Source organism: Scomber scombrus, chromosome 1 (genome assembly GCF_963691925.1).
Source record: "Scomber scombrus chromosome 1, fScoSco1.1, whole genome shotgun sequence".
Lineage (NCBI taxonomy): Eukaryota > Metazoa > Chordata > Actinopteri > Scombriformes > Scombridae > Scomber > Scomber scombrus.
In genome coordinates this window covers 19498587-19526092 of record NC_084970.1, presented here as the reverse complement: position 1 = coordinate 19526092, position 27506 = coordinate 19498587, and the positions used below count along the sequence as shown (strand labels likewise).

At 38.6% G+C, this 27506-nt stretch overlaps 1 protein-coding gene across 2 annotated transcripts; it reads right to left on the bottom strand.

The window, feature by feature from the left end:
- Positions 1-611: 611 nt before the first annotated feature.
- Positions 612-27113, bottom strand: usp10 (ubiquitin specific peptidase 10). Of its 2 annotated transcripts, none has more exons than XM_062422695.1 (15): positions 26867-27113; positions 18659-18727; positions 17864-17909; positions 17360-17419; positions 14113-15342; positions 10884-10975; positions 10249-10358; positions 10097-10155; positions 9909-10012; positions 9442-9541; positions 7889-8069; positions 6468-6633; positions 5662-5806; positions 4670-4735; positions 612-3806 (listed from the first exon to the last, which is right to left on the bottom strand). In XM_062422695.1, the coding sequence occupies exons 1-15, from the start codon at positions 26885-26887 to the stop codon at positions 3619-3621; spliced, it is 2637 nt and encodes an 878-aa protein (XP_062278679.1). In that variant the 5' UTR covers positions 26888-27113; the 3' UTR covers positions 612-3618. The 2 variants fall into 2 exon arrangements, with proteins under 2 accessions (XP_062278679.1, XP_062278687.1); XM_062422703.1 differs by having other exon boundaries at positions 14113-15339.
- Between the last annotated feature and the right edge of the window lie 393 nt (positions 27114-27506).

Here is a 27506-nt window from a genome sequence, read left to right as displayed (position 1 = left end):
AAAATGCCACAATAACATGGTATTACAGGAAAGCATCATGTTGTACGAGCCCACTTCTTGTGATTGCTGCAATACTGCGACCATAAAAAAAAGACTTGCTTGTGTTGAAAAATATGCAGTTTGAAAAAAAAAACAACAGTCAAAGCCTTGAAACATTACTACAGCATGGCTAAAGGAGACAATTCCGAGTAAAGGTGGTCTATCAGTGGGTGTCCAAACATGTAATTTTCTCTTCATGCTGTGGGCCTGTGAAGAAAGAGTTCTTGTAGTTGCCTTTTGACATTAACATGGAAAAATACTCCGCTTGATTGTAAGTTTGAGAGCAAAGCCACATTTCAGTGGACAGCTGAGCTATAGTAAAGAAGGAATAAATAGTAAGGAATACCAAAGAGCAGAAAAAACCTGACATGGCAGATTTTTCAATGATGGGTCTGCTTCCAATTAAACCAAACAGAGGCGAGCTCAGCCATGGCCTTAAAGATCACTCTGGGCACTGAAGCATCCAGTAAGACCACAGGAGGGGAGATATAACACACTACACATAGTATATGTTGACATGCACGAACATGAGACCAATTAGCAGCGTGTGTGGTAGACCAAGACTCTGCGGATCGTTTTTTTGTTTTGGTTTATTGTGCACATTGTTTTGTAGGCCAGTCCAAGGTGTAGAGACTGCAGATGTTTTCAGTATCATAAGAAAGCCAAGTAGTCTTCTGACTAAACTTCATTAGCAAACGGCTTTTTGCACAATCCTTTATTTGAACAATAAACAAAATAGAATGCTGGAGGCTTAAAATTAAAAGACAGTATAGATTTTGTTTTTAGATCAATATCCCAACAAATCCCAGCAGACAATAGTGTTAGGAGCACATACTGAAAAGAGATATTATTGAAGCATTTCACCAGCACATTTCCTGACCAGCCATGAGAGACTGAGATAAAACTGTACAACAGAAAGCTCAAGGTGTCCGTTTCAATGTCCCAACATCCAAACATTCTTCAAAAGGGGGGGGGGGGAAAACAAAAAAAAACCAACAACAACAAAAAAACAACAGTGTCACAATTTGTGCAGTAATGATTACAAAGCCAGCAGCACAACTGAACTATTGTTAAAAGTTAGAAGATGTAATGACAGTCTAAACAGCATGCCTCCTTTTTCTGTGTGGAATGAGTCGTGGACTGTGACAAGAAATGGCAACAAGACCTCAAATGGAGAAGGCAAAATAAAGTTTGAAAATAAATTGAAGGAGAGGCAGTAGGGCCAATATAACGCTGTCCTTTGGTTTACCTGGGAAAGGTTTCTGACTTAGAAACCCCACAAGAAAAGTCAATTGAGACTACGCACCACATAAAGATGTTATATCACATACGGGTAAAAATAAATTAAAAGTAATGAGTCACTTTGGAAAATATCTAACATTATTTTCAAATTGAAGGGACTGAAACAAATCAGTGTCAGTGAATTTACAATCAAATAAGGGACTTGTTAAATATCTGCCCTTCTATTAAAATAGACATTTTCACTCTGCACCATCTCTTTGATCTGAAGCATGAAAATGTGGGACAACCACCTTCAGACAGGGACCTGCTCTCACTTGTGTACATTGTTTTAATTGATGGACAGTCTCACAGAAAAAGAAGACTTAGGGAGATAGAAGTCCAAGTGTACGTCTACAATCATGTAGAAATACTTGAGCGGATAACTTTTTGTTACGTGTTAATACTGCGATTCTGACACTGTAGTTTGGAATGAAATGGGTCGAAAAACATGACAAAAGAGAAAATGACAAAATAGAAATAAATATCAAGCAAAGAACTAGTTCAATTTTATTAATTGTTGTGCTTTAGCCTGTGTAATTTCTTTTCAAAACACCAATTCAAATGCAAGCATATTCCAGAAGGGAGCAAGAGCATGGGGACATCCAATAAATGATCAATGACAAAAAGAAAAGAAAAAAAAAAAAAAAAAAACTAACATCCTTTAGTAGCTCAAACAAACAAAAATTGTCACAATGAATGAATGATCCAAAAATCAATGTCTTTGACAAAAGCAAACACTCTCCTTTTGTGCGCATTTCTGGGGTCATTATGCACAGCTTAAGCACAGATGTAGTCCTACTTCCCCATAACACTCAGTTTTCCTCAACTGGGAGGCAATGCTGAGCCACAAAAGAGTAATACAGGTGTCAGGTACATTCCCCTAACACTTCACAGACATTTAATTTGCCTGATTAAGGTTAGAAACGTACACTGAGTGGAATAACATCACAGATTGAACCTAAGGCAGCCCCCACTTTCTGCTGACTTGGGGGGTTAGATGGGAGGTGTGGCTCAAAACTACACTGATAAGCCACCTATACACAGGTGGAACCTTTAGACAAGTAAAGACAAAAATAAAAATAAAAGAATGGAAAAGAAAAGGAAATGTACAACGTAAACAAGGGCGGGTTTTGCAGTGGAATCTGTCTTGATTGGTTGCCATCTCTCCAGTGCAAGAACTGAGTCTAAAAACTAGCAAAGTCCTTTAGGACCCAAACAAGTTTCCAGTCAGCTAGATTTTAATTTTTTATATCTTTTTTTTTTTTTTTTTTACATTTTAGTCTAAATATTTGCAAAATACGTATTTGCCTGTCATATCGTAATCAATCAGTTTATATTTTGTGCACAGAAGCTTATTTGTTATCACTTAAATTCTAAAGCGCTTTTTTTTTTTTTTTTAAGATAGTCTTTCTAAATCTAAACCCAGATACCATAACAAGATTCTCTCAAACAAGAAAGCTGCTCAGTTCTCATTTAATGTACCACATCTCCTGCCTTTGATGGCTCAAGTAAGGTTTAAAAGCATCATAAAAGTGAGGAAATGGAGGAAGAGGAGTTGGTGTTGGTGGCAGAAAAGACAATCTGGTCTTGGGAAGAGAGACTTGTAAATGCTGGTGCTGGGTCTTTTCAATGCACTAGGGCAAATTCAAATATGCTTTTAGACTGCTGCAAATTCATTAGGCCAACAGTTATCCTTACTAAAAGGCAAACACTGATATTTCTATGTCATTTTCCTTTATTAAAAAAAAAAAAAAAAAAAAAAAAGGTAATCCAAACAAGAGACGTTACCCCAGCAGTCCATTTGCAGCCTGTGGTGGATAGTTCTTCCTGTGTGAGAGTCCACTGAGTCGAGCTGTGGGCTCAGCTCAGCCAGAGGTGAATCTTGGGTCCATAACTGTGACCGAAACTCACCGTCTATTCAACAGTCCTTCCTTGCTGCTTTAAAAGTAAAAGAAAAACAAAACAAAAACAAAACACAGCAGTGGTGCACAGAGAAGAGAGCAGTCACAGGGAAATCTTCGTGAATGCAGCTTGTTTCTCTTCTTCCAAGAGACAAGGAAAAGGGTGTTGGAAAAGCTGGTTCTCAGGGAAGCAGGGATAGGAGGGAAGAAGAGGAAAATCTTGCAAGAGAACAAGTTGGGCAGTGTTCCTGTTCATTTGTTTGGTGTGTGTTTGTATCACGTGTACATGTATTGTCAACGAGTGCATTTTGAGCATGTATGTTTTGTGTGTTTGTGATTATATTCGGGGATGCTTGCGTATATGACAGGATGTGTGTGATGTGTGTGATGTGCGTGTCTACAGCAGATCGACACGGCGGTAGTACAGCAGGTAAGCGGTGCGCTCTGCAGTCTGCTTCACCACCTGGTACTGGTTGATGACCTTCACCGTCTGGTCGTCGATGCGCAGCCAGCCGTTAAGACCAATGTGGAAGACATCCGTGGTGTAATGACCGCCTGTCGCACTGTTCCCATGGTGATAGACCACTAGAAGAGTTAAGTGACAGGGGGAAAAAAAGAAATAAACAACGAGTGGGAAATTGTGTTGACTTCAACCTGAAGTCTGAACCACAATGCTGTGCAATGTAACTGCAATAATGCATACAAAACACCAATAAAAAACTAATTGTTTTTAAAAGGAGGCATGTTGTGAGTTTAGCTTGACAACACAGTCCAGAGATTTAATGACTTGATACAGTGCACAGGACGGGCATTAGTTTAGAGTCACAATTATGACTACAGGACACTCAGCATTTGAAAATAACCATTAATCAGTAGATGCCAGATGTGATTACATTGTGTTCAACTGCACAGGTCCATTTTATTAATTTGTGCACAGGGAGTGATTTATTATCTTCAAACACTTTAGCTTAATGTAGTCTTGGGACTAAAAGAGGGACAGAACTAAAGCTAAATCAATCATAGTTATTGCCAGTTGTTTTGACATTTTGTTCATTTATTTAGCACACACTCCTCGACTGTTGGTCAAGGCAGCTCTGATGCTCATTTGTTAATTCAGCAATTATGAAAGCAGAGGGAAAACACAGGCTGATTAATTATGAACTGCTTTTCCTCCAGCTGGATCAAGTGTTACTTGGAAAACTCAGCAAAACCCTGAGATATTCCAAAGAATCTCTCATTTATTACGATCCCAAAGTCCCCCCTGATGTCAAACATAAGAGCAACTGTCAACACCAGAGAGGACTGACATTAAAGCACCCTTGGCAACATTATTATTTGGATGGATGAAGGATCCATATCATGTTTAACTAACAATTATTACAGTGACAATATGTAACCCCCTTCAGCAGATGTAATGTGACTGTAGTACATAAAAAAACAAAACACACCTGCAAAAAGCCTGTAAGTTCTTTGGCCTTTGACAACTTTGCTCCGCACTCCAGAGGATAAGAGATCTGAAAGAAAATAACAGAAAATACCCTGATTAGACAATGACGTTCCAAAGAATCACTCAAAGTATAATAAAATACAGGATGTGTTGCACCATGTTCTGCTGCTGACCAATTGTGATTCATACTGCAGAAAAATGAACAGGTTTGGGGGAGTTTTGGCTTTATGTTCATACAGAGTTCTCAATTGTAAACAGCTTAGAAGCCAGACAGGGACATTGTTCTGTGGTAGTGTGATATGTTAACAGCTATTGTTGGGCGACAACGTTAAAAACTGAAATGTAAATTTCACTTTAAGTCTGAAAGATATGATTTTATTTATTTTTTCTGTACAAAAAAAGAGAATAAAATATTTACGTGTATTTAAAAACTTTAACATTGTCATTTTGACTCATTCTGAACCTGATCTCTTTTACAGCTGTGCGGGGAATACTGTGTCATATTCATGTGTGGCTCCCAAGCTGAGCAGATAGATTATCACTCACCACTCTTTCCTTTTGAATTTAACAAAGACTCCTCTTTCTCTCTCTAGGGAACAGAGTATAAATCGTTCCGACACCAGCATCTCATTTGGCCAAATCATGGAAATAATTATCTGTCAGACTTTAGATGCATATTTACTAACTTTTGCCCCACATTAAGAGTTCTTATGACTAATATGGAGTCCTGTAAACTTGTTTCTTAGCCACAATAGCGCTTTCATGATTAGCTGACATCAACTTTACAAAACTACATAAAAAGGATGGCCTTCATTAACATGTACACATGCTTGGTGATGATCACAAATACAAAGCTAAATGCAAAGTTAGATGCCATTGGTCAATACAGGTCAACTTTCGATATCATGAGGAACAGTGTAATCAGTGCCCCCGCCCCCGCCCCCCCCAAACCAGAATGTGTGGGCCAATATTAACACCTGGTGTGGTCCATACCTTTGCTAATTTCCAGGTCAACGGGGTAATCGATGTTCTTGGTCAGTTTCTGGCAGCCTCCAGTCTTTTCAAAAATAAATCTCTTAAGATGGAGCACCAGCACAGGGGGCAGCTCTTCCAGAGTTACCCTCCGACTGATCTCAATCTGAAACGAAGGACAAAAAGACAAGACAGACGTGCATTCAGAGAACACATTGTGGTAGAAATAAGATTTGTCCCAGACAGCTTTGTTACATTTTCTTCAAACATTAAAAGACTCAAACATTTATTTATAGCTATAGACTTAAACCCAATAAAATGCTTCAAAACAACAGAGCAAAACAAGTACAAAACAAGATGTTACATTTCATTGCAAAACGCTAGAGCTTCAAAGCAATGACTCATAAATCGCTCTGTTTTGGGGTTTTTTAAAAAAGGGACAAGAATCAGGCTGTGGACCAATGTTTACTGTCTCTGAAATAAAAAAGACCAGAATGATAGCTTCATCTATTAAAAAAAAACCTAAAAAACTATAAATATGCCCATTATAAAGCTGCAGCAGTTATTTCAGTACAATAGAAGCTCAAAGTTCACTGACTGTCCTGTTTTAAGTATTTGATACCACCCAAGGAAATAATTACAATCTTTGTGAAGAAAATTAAGGGATCCAATGAGCACAATATATGTTTTTACAGTTTTAAAAACACAATAAAAGGCAATAAGAGAAGTCAGTTCATCAGTGAGGCAGGGTTTCATATAAAAATTTGATGGTGATCCGGAGTGCTACTGATAGTGTTACTGACACCTAAAAGAGCCTTTTTTCATACCTCCTGCTTGGTTTTAGAAGTGTAGCCCTGGACAGACTCCCGTGCCACCAAGGTTTCTAGAGCCTCCTGGACAGTGCGGATCTTCTCTGACTGGATGTCCAGCTGCAGAGTAAAGAAGGGCTGCAGCGTGGCTGACTCCTTAGAGTTCTGTTGATACACCACCGATCTGACAGAAAATCAAAACACCAGGTAAGATATCTAGAGGAAATACCAGTTACGCATGAAGAACCTGGCCTTCTCCCATCAGGGCAGGTTCTTATTGATAACTTGCTTTGCTGAGTATACACACACTTTATGCAACATATTTAGAATTTTACAGTCTTTAATATGTGAAGTGGCTTTAAATTATTATAAGTGTAATGTAATTACATCTGTAGATCCTCAAGATTATTGACATTGGAATCATAAAATCATATATGCAACATCAAATTTTTTAAGGAAAAAAGGCACCGAACATCCTGGCTGCTATAATTCCATTAAAAAGACAAAAAAAGACTGAATTGTCATTTACTGTGTACATGCACTTAAGTAACCAGGTTACTCAGAAACCAGGTTATGTGGGTAATTGCAGAATTACACATGCACCATAGTAACCAACCTGGTTACTGTAAATGTGTGTATACATGCAGCAGAACAGTAACCAGATTTATCTCCAACCCCAACCTAATTTTGGAAGAGAGGCTGACAGATTTTAACCCATTAGTGATAGAATATGCTACTTCCGGACTTTTTGTGGGGGGTTTTGGTGTGTGTCTTTGTCAGAATGCAGTGAGAGAGAGAGTCAGACACCTTACTTCACAGTGCGATTGAAAAACTGTCACATAGGTGAGTAATAGGAGACATCTATCTGGGGAAACCAGGTTTCTTTAATCCCCTACCCCGAGAGCTTTCTGGAGAAAATCGACTGTAACCCGGTTACTTAAGTGCATGTAAACTCACTGAGTGATTCCCCAAGACAAACAAATTACTTTTGCTAGAGCCTCCAAAAAAAGCGATGGGTTATAGCCAAGCTCAGTGGGTGTACATACCACACTCTGTAAACATACACTTCTGTATTCCATTTCTCTCTGGTTGCAACCATTTCTGAGAAAATAATCCTCTGAGCCACTGCACAACTAGTATAGACCTGGACTGTGCCAGACCAGAACCTCATAGACCATGTTATTTAGGCAGGCTATGCCTGCACAGATTCTTAACTTTCAAATTCGTCTGAAAGTTAAGACCTTTGTTTGTGAATGTGTGCCCCTCATCTTACTGTCGAGACTTCTTACCACACTCAGTCCACAGTGGCTGTTATTCTGAAGGACTATGGTGTTAGTAGCATAAAAGCTGGAGATGGCTGGTGGCAAACCGATTTGTGATGCCACCATGAACCGAGGTCAAAAACTCAAACTTCCAGAAGTCCTTCAGTCACAATGTACCTGATGTGTCCGCCGAATATGTCAGTGATTGGCGTGCGGACAAAGTCAGCTTGGCGAGTGATGGAAGTCTTGTTTCGGGGGCCAACTTGCTCCCACTCATCCTCACTACCCTCTTCCTCCTTATCAGCAACATCTTCCTCCACACCTGGCTGGGACTCTGGTCCATTAGGCGTGGGAGCTTCTGCTCAATGAAAATGAAAGAAAAACATTTTAGAGGTCCAGAGACCAAAGTCTTCAAACTGCCTTGAAATACACTGAAAATGAACTCCTCTCCTGAATCCCACCTCAGTTTAATGTTAGCTAGAAATTCAATAGTATTTCAACTGATATACGGATAAAAAGATACAAGTTTCATTTTAAACAATTCTCATGAAGTTTTGGGGATTCAAACAGATACAATGTTCCTCAATAGTTAACTCTGAACAACTGCAACAAAAAATAAAACTCAATGTCAGCATTTTATTTGGAGTGTATACGTTCAGTCGTTACCACTCATATGATGGTATGGTAAATAGCTGCAGCTAACAATAATTATGTATTATCAATTAATCTGCTGATTATTTTCATGGTTAAGCATTTGGTCAATAAAAATATTGATTAACACACATTACAACATCCTGGAGTCGAAGATTACCTCCTCAAATGTCTTATTTTGTCCAACCAACAGTCCAGACATTTTTGCTAAAAATGTACTATTACTGTTATTCAATTATCGAAATAATCAAATTTAGTCATTGCAGCTCCAGTGGTAAATGGTAGACCATTTCTACATCACAAAACATTCAAGTTTTCATTTTAATAACACAAATGTTCCTTCATCCATTCCTGTCTCTTGTGACAACAGCACAAGAGACTGTCTGAACAAGAGCAGGAATATGCTGTACCACGCCTAGGAAGGGAGGCAATCATTTAGAAAGACAGCTCCCATGGTAACGTGGATATAAATTAAAATATGATTTTTTTAAAAATCATTAAACTTGGTGCAGCTGTGACTTTATAATCCACATCAGACAAAAAGAATGCATCAATCTTTAACATGTATTTACATAAATCATTTTCCCTTGACAAAAACCCAAACCAGCCAATCACTACTAGGAAAATGAGCTCAGTAAAGTTGATTTTATACTTGCACTGCCATGGGATCAAATTTAGCCATACCTGTTATTCAAAATACATTTAAGTTTCATTTTGGTGATGTGAGTTTAAAAATGTTACTGTAGTTGTAGACAGTTGCTACTCTGTTCTACTGAGAAATGTTACACCTGTTCAGTTGAAAACGGCATCTAACTTTATCACTTCAGTAAATAATACATCCGTGTTGACAATAAAAAGCTGGTCAGATATTTTTGCTTTGTATTTAATTGAAAACAAGAACAGTGCAAAAACTTCACAAGCTCAAGGCTCTGTCTACTACGTTGTACTTCGAGTATGCAGAAAGTTTAAGGTTTACACACAGGAGCAATAACATTCAACAGATTAATTCAATTAGACAGTATCTATAAAGACTTTATGCATCTTGTGATATGCTTTTGATAAGTGGTAAAAGTGCTTACTCTCTTCCTGAGGCGAGATTAGTTTTTTCAATGCCAGCATCTCCTCGTGCAATCCATTTAGAGTGAAGCCAAGGTACTCCTCCGCATCTTCCTGTCGACCCTGAGAACAGAGCATGAGGACAGCGCCACCAATTAAAACACACCACTAAAAATGCCGACAGTCAAATAAAACACTAATGACTAACAATGAATGTGCATACACAGTCATTCATTGAGGTAAACAGACAGGCCTCATTGGATAAAGATTACAGTCTCATTCAGGGTTTAAGTAATTTCATTCATTAAAACTGTGAATCATAATTGACTCACTATTATTCATGCAAGTTATCAAATTCTGTTCTACAAATTTAAAAAAAAAACAAGCATTTTTGAAAAAACAAGCACATTTCCTTCGAGCACTGTCTGTTCCAGAGGAAGTGTATTCAAAAAATGTGTAATTAATGAGATCCTGTGGTAGCAGATCCTACCTTCTCAGAGAGACTTGACTTGATGAGAGTGAGAAGTCTATAGATGTAAGTCGGTTCAAAAGGTACACCAGGTCGAATGTCTTTCATGACCTTATCGCCAACAGCTGTGGACAGGGTTTCAAAATTGTACACGAGTTGTGTGGAAAGAAAATGAAATCAAAATGTGTAAAAGCTTTCTAACAACGTACCTTGCTGTTTGGCTTTAGATGGCACAGGCATGTTGTTGAACTCATTTACCAGCCTTACACTGTCAGAGAAAAACAAAGGTGATGAGCTTAACATATTTTGACAGAGCATACTGATAATCACTTCTATAGCAGTTTGCTGAAACATTACTCACAAGTTGTCTATCATGGGTGTGGAAGTACATGGTCTCTGTGTTTCATTATGCAGAGGAATGGACTTCATCAGGTGATACATGGGAGGGCATGCAATCAGGGCCTGTAGGGTCTGAGTGTTTAGAGTCAGGGAGGAAAGCAGTGTGTAGTAAAAGCAATGTGACAAGTCACTGTAATATTCTTGATATACTGACAGGTAGATCAATTCTAACATTTTGAAACACATGGTGTAATTCAGAAGCTCATAAAATTAAAATATCTTCAGACATTTCATATTTTCATCTTGCAAGTTTTTCCAATCGAACTTGAGGATGGAAAGGTCTCAAATGTTCTATCAGTTTCCAAAAAACACAGTAAGATTAATCACTGTTAACATGTTTTGTGCTTTCTTTAAAAAGAAAAACATAATTTTCCTGGCATTCACAGTTTCCAGCCAGAGCTGAAAAACACAAAGGTTCACAATGGCTGGGACATCACGCAATCTGCCGATACACCTATCCTTTGTGCCTTGGCTTGGCACTGAAATAAAAACAAGTTATTCCACCAACATTAAAAACAACCAAATGGGTAAATGTGTAAGCACAGCTCTGAAGTGTTAAAAATAAATCTGTAGCAAAACATCGGAGTGAAAGGATACAGCGTTGATATAGCACCAGTTTCCCTTGTTGATCAGTCCTCTCGGCTGCAAAGACACTGGTTTATGTATCAACTTCACATTCTCAATAAGTTCTGGGGATTCAAACAGACACAATGTTCTTAAATAGACAGCTCTGTACAACTGCAACAAAAAATGAAAACCCACATCAATATAATGTTTTGAGTACATATTTTCATTCATGAACACTTTGATATGATATGTAGTAGACGACCATTTCTATATGACAAAACAAGCAAGTTTTCTTTAACAAAACAAATGTTCTTTCTTCCATTCCTGCGTCTTGTGACAACAGCACAAGAGACTGTCTGAACAAAAGGAAGTATATGCTGTACCACGCCTAGGAAGGGAGGCAGTCATTTAGAAAGACAGCTCCCATGGTAACGTGGATATAAGACACAAGTGATATTAAAAACAGTGATGTTCAGTAAAATGATTAAACTTGTCGATGTAGCTGTGACTACAAAACAATACACATCACACAGAGCAAATACATCAACAGCATTTTCAAGATGTGCATCTTTAACCTACATTTACATAGATTGCACTCATGCACTACCAGTCAAACGTTTGGACACACCATCTCAATCAAGCGAATGGAAACGAACATCCAAACTTTTCACTGGTCCTGTATGTACATGATTTAACATTTAGCTTTGCAGAAACACATTGCATTATGAGTACAAGCCAATCACTGTTAGGCCAAACTGATTTTACTTTTGCACTGGCTACAAACTGATGTATTTCTTTTTCTTTTTAAAAAAATGTAGTCAACTCTGTTAATTATAACCCAGTGACTTCTTGTAAAACAGTGTCATTGAACATAACCTAAGGAAATGCAGTTATAGAGCAAAAGGGGAAAAAAGTATTAAGAATGTATACCAGAAAGTGCCAGTGGGCCATATTGACCCACAAAGACTTCACTATCATTTCATGTGCAAAAAAAGGCTCATCATTCTCAGACTACAGACTGTATTGACTATCTAACATGCTGTGCACAAGAGCACTTTGTGAATTTAAAGAAAACTTTTTTTTTTTTCAAACCCATGTGGACTGTGTGTGTTATTTACACAATATATAAAATACACACAGACAAAACCTATGGTCAGTTTTTAGTAAATAACTAGATCTGCTTCTGGTCCTCATTTGTAATTTTACACAACAGTGACCAACTCTGGTCTAACTGCGCCAATGTTCAATGTCCTGTGCAAATGGTTCCAGCAGCTTACATATTAAGGAAAAAGTAAACCATTGGCACAATACTGAGGCTTATTGCACAATTTTTTCCCCCGTTTCAATCAAGCCAATCAGTTGTATAGACTGTACAAACAGGTAGTCTGTGGCTTGTGTGCTGATCTATTTCAAAATGCTGTTCACATGGAGGTCCATGGTACTAAACACTGGAACAGCAGACTAAACACTATCAAACACATTCAAGTAAAAGCGCTAAGAAACTAAAGTGCACAATAATCCAAACACTGGGGACATTTCTTTCTGTACATACTTGCTTTGCCTAACACAGTCTAAAGTGTTATGTTGTATGTTTCTCCTACAGAAAAAAGCCATTATAGCTTGTGGAGATCAATATGAAGCACTGGTACTTTAGAGCAGTCTTTGACTGACACCCATGAAGATAAGGAAACCCTTTTCTGCAAAACATTAATACAGCCCCAAGGTTTTCTACGTAAAAAAATAGACCATTTTTAAATGTTAATAGAGAACATACTATTGCTGTAATGTAAAAACGTTGCATTAATTTATACACAATAAGTAGTTGGCAGTTTAAGAGAACGTGTGCTGTAAATGCTCCCATTTGATTTAACTGTTTTTTGTTTAAAGTTAACTGGAGACATAGAAACAAATTAGGTCTTTTGAGAGACAACTGTAGACCAACCAGAACATGGTCTACAGGTGTGCTAACAGGTCTGTGAGGCTGTAACAAGACACAGCAGTGCTCTGAGCTGAACACTATCACACCATCTACATGATGACCATCTTAGTTTAGCATGTTAGTTAGTTTGCCATCTAGTTAGCACTAAACACAAAGTTCAGCTGAGGCTGCTAGGTCATCGGTTTTAAAGGCTTTTGGTTATACCCAAAGAACTGGCCAAATTACAAATTTAGATTGATGAAGGCACTAGGAGAAAAGACATGGGAATCATGAAAGTCATTGGGATTCATCTTCTAGTCACCACAGATATATCAACCAAATCTCATGGCAATCCATCCAGTCAATGTTGAGATATTTTACTAAAAGCCCAAAATGGGAACATTCTGGTGGCACTCGAGGAAAAGTCAGATGATAGCAGTCAGTAGAATTCATCTTGTAACTATTTCCCCATGCAACTATTTATGTCTTTCCAAAGGTTCATGGAAATCAAATAGTTGAGATATTCTAGTCTAGACTAACCCACTGACTGACAGTGCACATCCTTAGTCTTAAACATAGCAGAGCAAAATACTTTGCATCCCGTATCTCATTGCAAGTCCTCAAATGACTGAAACCCAAAGTCCTCTAAAATACCAGTAAACTGTGCTTGTTGTTGTGGTCACTTCAACGATTGCTGAAGCCAAACCACAATTGTTTGGCCTTAGTTTATTTTCTAGCTTGCCGGATAAATACACATGTCCCTCTTTGATTATCACACTTAAAAGGGAACATGTGATTTGAGATGCCTCAAAAAAGATAACCGAATCCTTATGACATGTAAAAAAAATATAGACCATCCACCTGTGATACAGCTGTGTGAGGGGAAGGAGGCAGGCATGCCAAGGCATTCCTGGCCTACATATATTGGTGTTATACTGGAAATGGGGAATGAGACAAAGTGGATTACACAAATGTGACTAATGACTCAGTATATGGCAGCTATTCTGGATGTAATACCACCATCTAGTGTTCATTTCATTTTTTGAACATGAATATAACATGCCCTAAACATTTCCCTGGGTTAATGTGTTAATGAACAAATTCAGCTTAGATTTTCATGAAAATGACCATAGGCTGCAAAATAAAACTGGTCACTTATCTCTCCTGCTAAATTGTTTAAAAGTTTACAATCACTTAATATAAGAGGCAAAACAGTACAGTTGTCTCAACATTGCCACCAAGTGGACAGAGAGGGAATTAAGCAGTGATGCACATTTCTTACAGCAAAGCACTACAAAACAGGTAGAACAGGCTGTTTTTTGAAACATCTTCATGTAATACCTGCAAGTTTAGGGGCCATAGGATCCTCTGATACGTGGACAGGGCCATCTTTGACCTCCACAACTTTCTCAGGCTGCTCTGGCGTAGCAAGGGAGGGAGCCACGACTTCCACAACATTCTTTACCTCCACAAAGGCCTGAGGGCCCCCAGGCAGAGGCTTGGAGTTGTGGAAGAGGCTAGCCCAGGATTTGGGGAGGTTGGCAGTAGGTGCAGCAGGAATCACAGGCGATTGAGCCTGCTCTGTCACTACTGGCTGGGCAGCAGAGTCTGGGGAGACTTGCTGAGCCTGCTCCCCACTCTCACAGTCTTCTTTGTGTCCATCTGCACTGACAGGAGTATCAGGCTCTGCTAGCCCATTGGCCACCCCACTGTCTGCTACCTCCCTTCCCTCCAGTTCAGTAGTAGTAATGGATGCGGCAACAGAGGGGGTAGCCACAGCATCTGAAGGAGGAAGAGGTGATTTGGAGCGGGGGCTTTGTGGAGTATCTGAAAGTTCAGGGCTCTGTGGAGCCAAATGATCTGGCTGCTGATCTGCAGTCCTCGGTCCCTCTGTCATCCCTCTGCTTTGAGAGGAGGATGAAGAGGAGGAAGTTGCATTGTTGCCATCTGATAAAGAGGCAGCTCCACTTGTTAAGTCCAAAGAAGAGTCATCAGGGCTATCACAAGTCCTCTGATCGGCAGCGGATGTGGGGGCAAACTTGGCTGCTGTCACTGCGGCCGTTGCCGTGGAGACAAGACCAGGGGTGGAAAGTTCAGCCCCTGACAATGCCTTACCGTCCACATCCTCAGCACTGTGGTGTGGGGCGCCGAGTGCATGTCCGTTCACCAGTGCTGTCACAGGCGTCCCATCTGCTGCACTGCTGCTGTTGTTGTTGCCAGTTGCCGGGTCCAGGTAGTTGTAATATCCTGGCGGTCGCTTTTTCTTTTTCTTCCTCTCACGCTGTCCAAGGCTGCCAGGGAGTCCGTCCATGTCCTGGCAGGCCTGGTGATTGTCCAAGGCTGAGGCCTCTGTGTCAGGGCCATCCAGCGAGTTGAAGTGGGCTCCATCAGGGACATCAACTGCTGGAGGAACTGTCTGTTGGGCTTTCTGGGCTGACTGGCAGCCCAGGATGAACTCTGGAGCCTGGGGGTTGAGGGTGCTCGACACCTTGTATAAGGGATCATTCACCCCAACAGGCTTGGAGTCCATCACCTCGTCAACGCCAAACTCAATGCGCTGATAGTCTTCTGCTGCAGGTAACATAACACATAAATTAATTAGAAACGACACGTTTTTTTCCTCAAATACAGCCTAAATATGAAAAAACACTGCTTTATGAGATGTCCTCATATAAAAACTGTATTTCTGTACAAATAAGCCATCACCCAAAAGTGATTGTGGGAGCTCTGACTGAATCTGACATACTGATAAAAACAAAACAAAAAATCTGCTAGACCTATTTTTTTAGCTCCAACAACTATTGCTGAGTCTATGCTTGACTAAACCCACATTCCTTATTTATGCAACTTCCAAGGATACTGCTAATAAATCCAGAAGTAGGATGATTCAACATCTAACATTTCCCATTCGGCACAAAGAGACAATGAAGTCTAAAGGCTACATATCCTACAGCATACTGACACTATTAGCTAGCAATTATATAGCCAGACTGAATGATTTGTTGTAAATCTATTTATGTATAGACATAAATTTGAATGTATAAAATTGAACCAAGCTTTGCTTGGCACTAGAAGCCAACCACTTTGCACAGTTGAGGCTAAACTGCCACAGAAGCAAAACAATCATCATTTCTTAAAAGTTACTGAGAGTTAATGAGACCTGGTCTCTTGACAAGCGTGATAAGATCTTCATAAAAAAGGAGGTACGTTGATAAAGATTAAAATAATCAGAAATCATAGAATAAAGTGATGTGTAAAAATAATCCTGATAAACATGATAAAAAATGATAAACTACAAGAAATAACATGCCTACCTTACCGTTTCCTATATGGTTAAACCTTCCAACATTAATTTAAAAGTATTTAAGAAATATTCTTTTATAGATGACTGAGTCCCGTTCTTCATGATTTATGTATTTTTAAACAGCTTTTTTTTATGTATAGCAAGGTGACAACTGTTATTTTCTGACTTGAGGCCTAGACTCAAATGTCATCTATAAATTAACAAACTGTAAATGAACCATGTATTGCATGATATATTCTTGTGGAGACATCTAATTAAAATAAGTTTATTTCAAAATATGTTGCTGTTTGCTGGTGTGCCATTTTATCCCAAATGAAGTTAGTTGGCTATTTAAACAAACTCAGTCTTCATTTCAATTTTATACTTTCACAAATATCCTCAGTTGTGTTTTATTATTCATATGCCCTGATATGTAGCTGGAATGAAAGTAATACATTTCAACAACTTAAATATTTTGGATGTGCCAAAAGTGAAATGGTCTGGATACTTCACAATGGACTGCACATGAATGATGTACATCAAAGTGCATCATTTCTGGAAGACAGAGTACTTCTTAGATTAACATTGTCAAAACAGTTTCAGTAATGTAGAACAATGTACACAAACCTGTCTGTCACCATTATAAAACAATTGTACTTCATTGTTTAGTTAAAATGTGTTGCATGGCAGCTTAAATAATAAATGATTATGCAGTGTGAGGCGCAAAAGGTGGAAAAGTGAACAAACAGGAAACATTAGTAGGTGCTAATCAGAAAAATCATCCAAGTGTCTTTTATCATGGCACAGCAGACTGGTCACCGAAACTGAAAACCCTGATATTCTGTAAGGGTTACGAGGGTATGAAGACAGCTGTTACCTCCTCTACTAGGATTAGAAAAGTCCTCTGTTAGTGTTACTGAAATCACACTTCATAAATGTAAAATGCACTTAGTAGTAAAACCATAACCATGTAAGGCTAAATAGGAACACACATGTTAGCAACCACATAAAACCATCACTATGCCCTTAGTAAATAAGTTGTGATTGTTAAATCATACGAAAGTCCAATCTGATTATAAATCAACCTGGAGCCCTGCAGTGGTGAAAATGCATTATATGCAAGAGAGGATAAGATACTTAACAGTATCTTGAGCATGCAAAGCTCTACAGATTTTACCAACAGGCAAGAGAAAGAATATAGGTGCAAGGTTTAGAAAGCCACCAGTTTTTGAAACCTGGATTTTGAGTTTACAGCAAACGTACAACAGCTAGTCAAGCCACGGGGTGTCAGACTCCTCAACTCACCGCAAACCTGCAGTCCCATAGACTCCATAATATAAGGTACAGCAGGAGTGCAGTAACTTCCTAAATAATCAATACAAATCAGGGTAAGGCAAATGTCATGTGCACATGGGTACCATTTTAAATAACGGTGGCTGCTATTCCATTTTTTATTACTTTGTGGCTTGAAAATCAAAAGATGAAAATGGTTGATGTATTCTTTAAAATAATGAGAGGGTGGAGATCTACTGGGATTTGTAATTTAATAAATATTGTATGTATAAATACACAGAAAAAAACATGAAAAATATCTCCCTGCCAGGCAGATCAGGTCAGCTCAGCCTGGGCTTCAATGTTACATTTTAAAAAGACCTGCTTTTACAAACTACAGTGATATTAAATAACTGCATGAATATAGCCAGCTCCTACAAGAGAAGGTAGGGTACCTTGATGCCAATGAATTTGAAAAGTACATTATTTCATTACATTGTAATTATACATGATTGAGTGAAAGTGAAATGTACATACCAGAAGACTGACTGACACATGGGACTTTGTCATTGAACGGAGGAAGCTGTGAGACAAAAGGCAAAATCAGAAGTTAAAATATTCAAATCAACCTGATTCATTAACGTTTCAGCAGATAACTGAATATCTTTAAGTGGTCCAACAAAATTGTTTTGTTTTTGTTTTTTTAAACTTCACATGACAAAGTGAGCACCGGAGGAGAACACAGATTGTCATTTTAAATAAAGCTGTATAGACAGCAGAGTGAAATGTGGTGAAAGAAAAGCCTCTCGGGGACAACATGTGTCAGAGTTGCGGAAACCCAGCAATGGTGAGGAAAAACAAATACATGTATCCATCCCCATCTCTGACTGCAACTGCGATCACATTTTCAGTCTCCAGAGAGAAGTTCTGTGTAAGGCCACTGCGTATGGACAGGAATGTGGTTCTATTTACTGAGCTTTGCAAGCTTGTTGTGCTAAATATCACAACCTCTTGTACTGAAGCTCTTTGAGAAATTTGCAATGTAGCACAAAGTCAACAAGTTGTGATATAAACTCTGTAAATGCAACCGTGTTCCCGTTCTCATTGTCGGTTAATGATGATGCCTTTGTAATAACATTTTTGAACCTGTCCAATGAACCGTGTTTCCACTTATAGTAATACTGCTGATCAATATAGGCTACCTTTGTCTCATTGATTGTCCATCACAATAAAATAATGATTTGTCAACGTAAATATGACACACATTACACATTGTTTACTGACATTTTAAAATATTTAACATTATAGTTACTTTGTAATCCAGTTCCTTACCTCAACATAACATCGTGGAGTCACAAAAAACTGATTGATCTCATCAGGGCTGAATTCCCCAAAGATGTACTGAGGAGAGAAATCAATACAACAGTTAGCTGAAAAGAGAAGCAATATTGTGAAATCCACTTTTCTAAAAATATGTATTTAAAACAAAAATATAAAAATTAGGAAACTAATTATGAATGGCTTGACAAACCATCAAAACAATCACAAAACTTGAGGTTATTCATCAACATAAAGACAAGGATAAATTAATGTAAATGTCAAATGGACAGGTAAGTCCTCCACCTCATACCTGGAACTGATTCAAAAGGCAACGTCAATGATATCTAGGTACAAGGGCTCCTTCTAAAGTCAGTCACCCAGCCAAGACTGCAACACTAGCTTGTGCAATGGTAAAGTACTACATGAAGTGATGAGTCATGCAGCGTTATACATAAACCATGAACACAAAAAGCTCAGATTTAATTCCGATACTGTTTGACTATAGTGAATTTAGAGGCTGCTGAAACAAATAACTCAAAGTGCCCTCACCACCAAAACAAGCTAAACCAGATGTGTGCTTGTAAATTGACAGAATGACTCTAAGAATGCAGTCTGAGCCTCTTGAAGACATCAGAAAGACATTTGACTAATTCTTTTGTAAAAAAAACAAAAAAAAAAAAAAAAAACACACAGAACCATGCAGGAGAGTGTCTCTGCTAACTTGTTTTTAACATCATCCTGAAATTTTCTGTAGTAATTTGTCACAAATTAATGTATCAATATCTTAATATAACAGAGTTGGAGGCTGTGTATATACACACTGAACACTTGAACCAGGTGTGGTGGAACTAGGGGAAGGGGGATTTGTTCGTTAGAAGCAGAAACACTTTTCAAGTACTCAACTGATGAATGATTGCCAATAACTGTATATCTGTAAATGAGTAAAACTGTATGTAACTGAAGACAATTCATTAGGGGTGCACCGATTGACTGGCCACCAAAACTAGATGGTTTTATGCATTATCAGCTCAGACTGGAACCAGCAGGTCTCTTTGAGTATGGACTAGCCAATTTTCTGTCACACTGAGGTTGTGCTGACTAGCGAGAACATCAGTACATTAACAAGATAATTTAATTATGGTGAATTTCCATTATGGGGATAATTGCGAATATCCCCATGAGTGACTGGAAAAATCTGTGTAGCTCATTAACAGTCTTATTGCTTTCCTGATTTATGTTGAATTGCCATTTGCCACGAGGGGGAGCATCTTTCCAGTCAATTGTCACCATAGATGAAAGCTCTAAATATGAATGCTTGGATTTCAGGTTGACAGGTAAATTCTTTTCATTAATGGATTTTTTTTTCTCTCATTGTGATTACCTGCTGGGTGAGGGTGAGTCTGAGTTTGTCCTTGTTTGTTTTCACACGCACAAAAAAGGTGTCCTATGATGCAATAAAAATATTTATATCTTAATAAATTGTTAGGGTAAAGTGATTACTAGGGGTGTCACGATTCTCCAAATCCTCGATTCGATTTTATTTCGATTTTAAGGTCACAATTCGATTCTCGGTCCTTTTAGCACAGATGTCTATGCCATTTTAAAAAAAAGATTGTTTTCGGCATAGACGCCTTTATTTAGCAGTAGACAGACAGGAAACATGGGAGAGAGAGGGGGGTGTGACATGCAGCAAAGGACCTCCGGCCAGGATTCGAACCGGGGTCGGCTGCGTACGTGGCATGCGCTCTAACCACTCGACCACCTGCTAAAAATACCTAAGGCTGCTCATTTAATTTAAATTTGATCGTGATTACGATTTACGATCTCGAAACTAATAAAATCGGTGTAAACGTTTTTTTGTCTTTTTCCGTTGTGCAACGTTGTATAGAAACAGTCTGCAAAAAGCTGCGCATGTGTATTTCTGTCCCTCCTCCACAGCGTGCACTGTACAGCTGCCAACACTCCCTTTTTTCCCGGGTTTCTCCCGTATTTTAGACCCATCTCCTGCCGCTCTCCTGTTGTGTCTTTTCTCCCGGGAATGTCCCGTAATTTTACAAGCCCCAACTTTGTTAATAATAAAGAGAAGCGTATAATAACAAAGGTTTTATTTTGAAAGCTTAGACCGGAAGCCGCCGCAGCTCCGTTAGTTTGACAGAAGCTGAAACACACAGCGAAATGTTTTTAACTATAAATAAAAGTGCACAGTTTCCAGCCTGCGTCAGACAATGCAGAGTTTACTGGCTAATTATTAAAAACCAGGTTGTGTTGTGTGAACTATCATCATCTTAACCTGCTAAGCACTAATATCTCTGCACATGTTCTGCTATGTGTTGCGTTAAGCGGCAGATGCTTGGAGAGAAAATTAATTAAGCCGAATTCAAAAGTTTAAAGGTGACAAAAGTTTTTACATACCACAATATTAAACTGTGATGTTAATGTTTTGTTGTAATAAAAATAGAAACATGAATAAATAAATACCAAGTAAGATAAACACTAGTGAATAAGATAAATACCAAATAAGTCAAATAATAATTTGTGTACTTATCTCCACCATACGATATGGGGAAGAGGAAAGTACAAGGAAGTCCTCAGTTACAAAGTGTTTTTGGCAAGAAATGTCCAATAAATGCAGCATGTTTCTAAAGTAAGAAAAATAAATCGTTTTAATAATCGTGATTTCAATTTTGACCAAAATAATCGTGATCATGATTTTTTCCATAATCAAGCAGCCCTACAAATACCCCTATAGTGCTAGTTATTGCTTTAGTGCAGACATCCCAACTCTCCCAGAAGTTCTGAGTCTCCCGCATATTGATAGCAGCTCCCTGCACGTCTGTGTTTTTTCCCCTATTGACTCGCCTGCGGGACGTGACTTTGGAGGGGTGGCCACATCCTCGATTCCTCCTTTGATTTCGAAGGTTGAGATCGTGTGTCATCATTTGACCGATATTCGATTTACAATCGAGATCGTGACACCCCTAGTGATTACAGTATGTTTTAGTGTCATTTTAAGAGGTTTAACCATATTTTGAAGATTATCAAGATAATATTGATAACATCCCATGCCTAAAGCCAATTATTGAGAGTAACCAGGTTATGTTACCTCTTAACATAATCTTGGATAAAAATGGGAATTTCCAAGACCTTGGCCAAACGCCGGGAAATCCCTGTTTTCATCAGAGATAATTTTAACAAAATTAAGCGTCCTTCAATGAGCATGTAAAACAAAGTTTTTATCTCTTCAGCGTGTGACATTGTGTTTTGTGTTCTATACATCTGGTCAGTTTCCTTATTCCTTGCGTTGATTGATTTTTCACCCACCCTAAATGTGTGTTCCCACTCAATTAAAAATGACTGAAAAACTGGATGCAATGTCACCTTACTGTGTTCTCCTATATTAAAATAAGTTAACTTTGTCACTTTACAATTTTAGTATTGTTAATACTATTAGTGCCATTATTGTCACAGTTTTATTTATGTTTTTATCAACAGTAATGCAACTGTGAAAAGATGAAATGAACTCACTAGCCATGCTGTTAATCCTCCCAGTGAAATAAACAGTGGAACGTGAAAGGGGAGGCGCACAGAAAAGAAAGTGCAACTCAAGCATATGTAACTCTTTGCAAACGAGGCCCCACGCGAGGGCCCACATTGCTGAAATGGCACTACAAGCGACAGCCAGCCAGCCGTAATCCAAAGGCCTCAGGATGGCTAAAACAATCACAACAGAAAGAATGTCCCTTTGCTTCTTTCTGCAGGCGTGCCACACGTACCATACTAAGCTTCCTTTGCTGTTCTTTTGCACTGAGGATTACAACAAATTAGCCATCTGTATGATTTCAACATAGTTTAGTGACGACACCACACAAAACAGGGCAATAGGGAAGGCCACACATGACAGAGTGAGCAGGGACGAAATAATGTCAAATTGTGAACGCAACTTTAAAAGTGTAACAATGAAGAACAGGATGTACCAGAGATTGATTGTGTTTTTTAAGCTATCATTATTGATACTTTCTCTGCATTGATTTTTCAAAACCCTCTGATAACAGCTTCACCATAGATGTGTGCCACTGAAAATATAAATTTGTGCTTTGTCCAAAGCACACATTAAACCCTAAAACTGACTAAAGTCACATAAAGACTACATTGTCTTCTTTGCATAGCCAAATGTAAAAACATGAATCTTGACATTCAGCACAATTAAGACTACATCCTCACTGTTGTTGCTCCCTGATGAACTCCTCATGTGCATCCCATTTACAATCCAATCAATCAAAACACCCCAGAGCAGTATTTCTAAATGCTATTAAAGTTAGCCCAAGTATTCTTAGTAATATGGGATAATATATTTGAAATGTGTACTATAAGCAATCATTAAAAGGCACAACTACATGAATATGTACAGATTCTTAAACATTAAATTAGCTTTTACACAATTATGAGTCACAAAGTAGCAATGTAAAACCCCCCAAAACTGACTTCTACACAAACAATCTGTGTACTCAAACCATAACAGGTGACACAGCCAGCACTAATGTGATTGTTCTCTTAAATTGGAATGCAGAGTTATTAATGGACAACTTGGCTGAGCATGAAAATGCTGCAGCGCCACTACAAATAAGGTCAGACTCGTTTTCAATGCATCTCTGGAGCATGCCTGTGCCTGCATATTGGTTAGAAGTAGTAATACAGTGACAATAATCACCAAACAAGTAATAAAGAGGAGTATGACAAAGGGAGAGTCATCTATTCTGCTTAAAAAACATCTAAAAAGGTGCCACCAGAGAAGAGCAACTGCTTGAACCCTGTGGCAACACCATTTACACCAAACAACAACAAAACAACCCTGTCTCTCTTTTATAAATAAATGTGAATTGTTAAAAGTTATTTCAACATGCAGCAAGGCTTGGAAGATAAATCTTAGAATTGGTCTGACACTTTCCTCCCCCACCACCTAATTAATCATCCTGAAGACAATTGGCTGTGTTGCATACAAGTTAAATTCACTTGGTGAATAACTTTCTGCTGTTCCCTGTAATCAAACCCTCAACCATTCCTTATAAAACAGCCTAATACACTTATCTGCCACTTGATTAGGTACACCTAACTAAAACTAATGCATTAAAATAAAAAAACCTTCATTAAGGCTATAATGCTTAGAAAGGTTTTGGTCTGCTTTAAAGCATTTTGAAAGCTGCTGTTTAATTGTTGAGCATGGCTTGAGGTGTTTCTAAAATGTAGTCTCAGTCACTGACATAAATATGGTGGGGTAATGGGGTAACATAAGAGCTCTCTGCTAACATTGTGTGGCATAATCTGTCAAGTTAACTATCAGAATTTGATATTAAAAGGTCAGCTGCTAGCTGATAACTTGTGTTAATTTAATGGCACAAACACTTGAATACAACTTATGAGATTATACAATTTCACTGGATGACATTACTCAGAAATCATTGTGCATTTTCTAGAAGGAAGCTCCATGTTTACACTGCTTTACTGGTTTGACAAGCTGAGAGGAATAAACTACACTACAAAATTAAAATATGACACCCGAATGCAACCCATGCATTTTGTGTGTGTTTAATAGTCTTTAAAGGATGTGTGTGTTGATGGACACCTTAACAGAAAACTTCACCACATATTAATGAACTGTTTCATAATGTCAGTGTCATGAACATTATAGAACTGTCAAAACTAAAAAAACAAACATAATGAATCTCTTGTATCAACTTAAGCCATCAAATCTTGATATGACTAATTTTTGAGGTAAATTCTTGAATGCAATGAAATTATTTATCAAAAAATGTCCTTTTTGAAGAATAATCCCAATTTTATGCCCCAAAAATCATCATGGTTTGCTTTGTGGATAAATGTGACACAGACGAGCCAGTTTTAATGCATAATTAAATTGTCATTACCATAAATTAATTCAAATTTTCTGTGTAGACCATGCAGTGGCCTTCTGAATGTCCTGAAAATTGTTGACTAAGCTTTTATCACTGCAATTTCGAATAAGGTTACTGGTGTTGCAAGGTTGGAAACTGGCCATCAGCATTCGGTTGCCAAAGCTGACAATTATGTGCCATATTTTAAATGTTTATAATTGCAGTAATAATCGCCCTGTGTAATTATACCGCATGACCCTATAATTAAGACTGGTTAACCACTACTTAGGTTTTTTTTTTTGTTTTCTTTCTCCCTTGTCATATGTACACATACACATGAGTAAACATGACTAACAAGTAGCTCAGCTTTGCTAATTCAGCAAAATTAAACGAACAAGCATTTTAACACACTTGGGCAATGCACTTTGAAGATATTTATGATGAACTGTAACCAGGAGAAAAGAAAAAAGAAAAAAAAGTGCTGTGCAGCTGTATTTTGACAGTTGTCAGATCAAAGCTTTATTTATATGCCGATGCAATAAATGAGGAAATGTTGAAACTGATTTTGGGAAAGCTGTTTTAAAAGCATGATGTCTCTTGAGGTGCTGCTGCCTTTGGTTCTTTTGTTGCTCCTCCCGTTTATCAGCTCTAACTTGCCTCAGGAGTTTTAACGAAAGTTCTCTTTTATTTGAGTGTCTGAATATAAATGTTAACATTACTAGCTTTTAGATTTTTTACCTTGTTTTAATTCCACTCGCTTTCATATTTGTAATTTATTAAAGTTGATTAATGTAACAGCAGCACTTTCATTTACTGAGCACTTTACACATAAGACAAGTCATGAGAGGGATTCTTTTTTTTCCTGTTGGAAAAACGGTTGCCAACAGGAGCAACCAGAAAAAACAAAATAGTTGACAGTGATCCAAATCTGGTTGCCTGAGGAAACTGAGGAACAAGTTAGTCAATACTTGATTGAAGTTTAGATAATAGTACAAACACAATACCATAGTAAGATCATTGATATGTTAATGAGTACATGTATGATCCTTCATTTGATAGGCCAAATATAATTTGCCTGGTCATCATACCAAACACACAAAAGCTGAAATCTGTATTTGAAAGAAGCTAGGGCGGGTTTTATCCTTTAAGCTTTCACTTTGCACAACACTAAGCCAATAGAGCCACTGAATTTTAAGGGCCAGGAAGAAGTGTAAAAGCATGCAGAGTCAGGTCCTCACTGAGGTTTCCCTTCCTATGATCGTTAGCCATGTTTCAACTCTTGCTTCATCAGCCAGTTTGAACACTGAAGCATTTATCTTAAGATAATCTTATTTATATTGTGTGGACTTCTGTCTAGGGTTAAAAGCTACTTCAAATCAACTAAGTTACAAGAAACTTCGGACCTGGCATGTCTCTGCCATGCACAGCTAAGACTTCAAAATGGGCCTTCCCACATGATAGCTAACTTCCTCAGAAATCATACCCAGCATGCCACCTAAAATCTATGTCACACAGAAACCTGCGGTGGTAACATTCGCTAAACTCAATCCTGGTTTATAAGTATTTCCATATCAGATCAATCCTTGCTATCAACCAAGGCCCCAGACTGTCGCATATATCTAGCTCACGAGCTAGCGAACTGACTGCAAAGTAGAGCCACACCACCTGTGCAAAGCTGCTAGCTGGCTACCTGCTAAGTGAACGGCACGTAATTAACACACCCTAGCTCACAACCACGCAACTTATCACATGCACAACAACTCACAAAGCCGTCAGCACACTTCCTTGCTACTAGTGTGCAATTTTAAGCAGTTATGGTAAATGTGCGCTCGGGGGAAGGCCCGTCGCAACACTGGAGCAGGTGGGCCATGCATACACGCAGCAGTTTTCTGTGTCCCTTTGCTCTGAGAATTAACTCATGACACTTGCGGGATCTCACACCAAAGTGCCACTGACATGGGCTCAAGCACGCTTTCGTGACATTTTGCTTAACGTGGCTGTCATACTGTGAGAAATAATTGTAAAACCCTACAGCAAATTGTGCCTCTGGCTCATTTGAATGAAGGGACGGCGGGGCCTGTTAGCTACCATGCTGGTGCTGTTTCAATGAGGCTTAAAGAGGGGCATTAGCAAGCACTTTTTTAGCACTCACATTTTCAATGACACGACTAGCCCAGGTGTCTCAAATCGCAACACACACGTAACCAAACCGCTACTACAACGTGCCGCTATTTTAGGTCAAACTGTTGTATACATGTATGGCGGTTGTGGGTCTATAAAGAACGTCAGGAGTTGTTTTTGCAGGCTAACGTTAGCGAGCTAGCTTAGCTACCTGGTTGCTGTAAGAAGCCATGCTCCCGGTGAGATTTTTCTCTCCTCCGCTGACAAGATGAAAACTCTACCGGGAAGGTGTTGTAAGGTTTGTAACGACCGCTACAGAAGGTGTCCTACTTCGACGCCATTGTCATTTTCTCCAATGTTGTCCTGGCAGTCGTACGTCTCGATCCGTGTAATGCATCAGCACTTCATGCCGCTCGCATTGCCGTCACCGCCATTTCTATCCAGCATCTTCCTCGCCTCGCTAGCCCGAACCAGCGCGCGGTCGGTTGTAAGTGGCAGCGTGAGCTCGAGGAATAACGACAGACACTTCCGGTGACGGTTTTCTCTCAGGCTTCACGGTAATAGTCCCCGTGCATGTAATGAATCCCCTGTAGTGACAGATGGAGACATTTTTTATGTCACCTATGCGTACAAGCAGGCTTGGGAAGGTTACTTTGGAAATATAATAGGTTACAGATTACTAGTTACCCTATTTAGTAAGATATTCCTGTATCAGTCCCACGATGGGGACATTTACAATATTGCAGCAGCAAAGTGGACGGTAAAAAAAGTGTCAATAAAAATAATAAAGAACAATAAATAATAAGTGCACAAGCAATAAAAACAATAGTGGTAATATATATATGTATATT

What these genes read in the sequence shown, in the direction of transcription:
- usp10 (XM_062422695.1), bottom strand. Translation starts at nt 26,887, where the DNA reads ATGGCTTCTTACAGCAACCAG. An exon ending in ACTGGTGCTATATCAACGCT is followed by an intron (nt 10,359 to 10,883) that starts GTATCCTTTCAC and finishes CTAAACACTCAG; the next exon opens with ACCCTACAGGCCCTGATTGC. An exon ending in ACACCCATGATAGACAACTT is followed by an intron (nt 10,156 to 10,248) that starts GTGAGTAATGTT and finishes TTTCTCTGACAG; the next exon opens with TGTAAGGCTGGTAAATGAGT.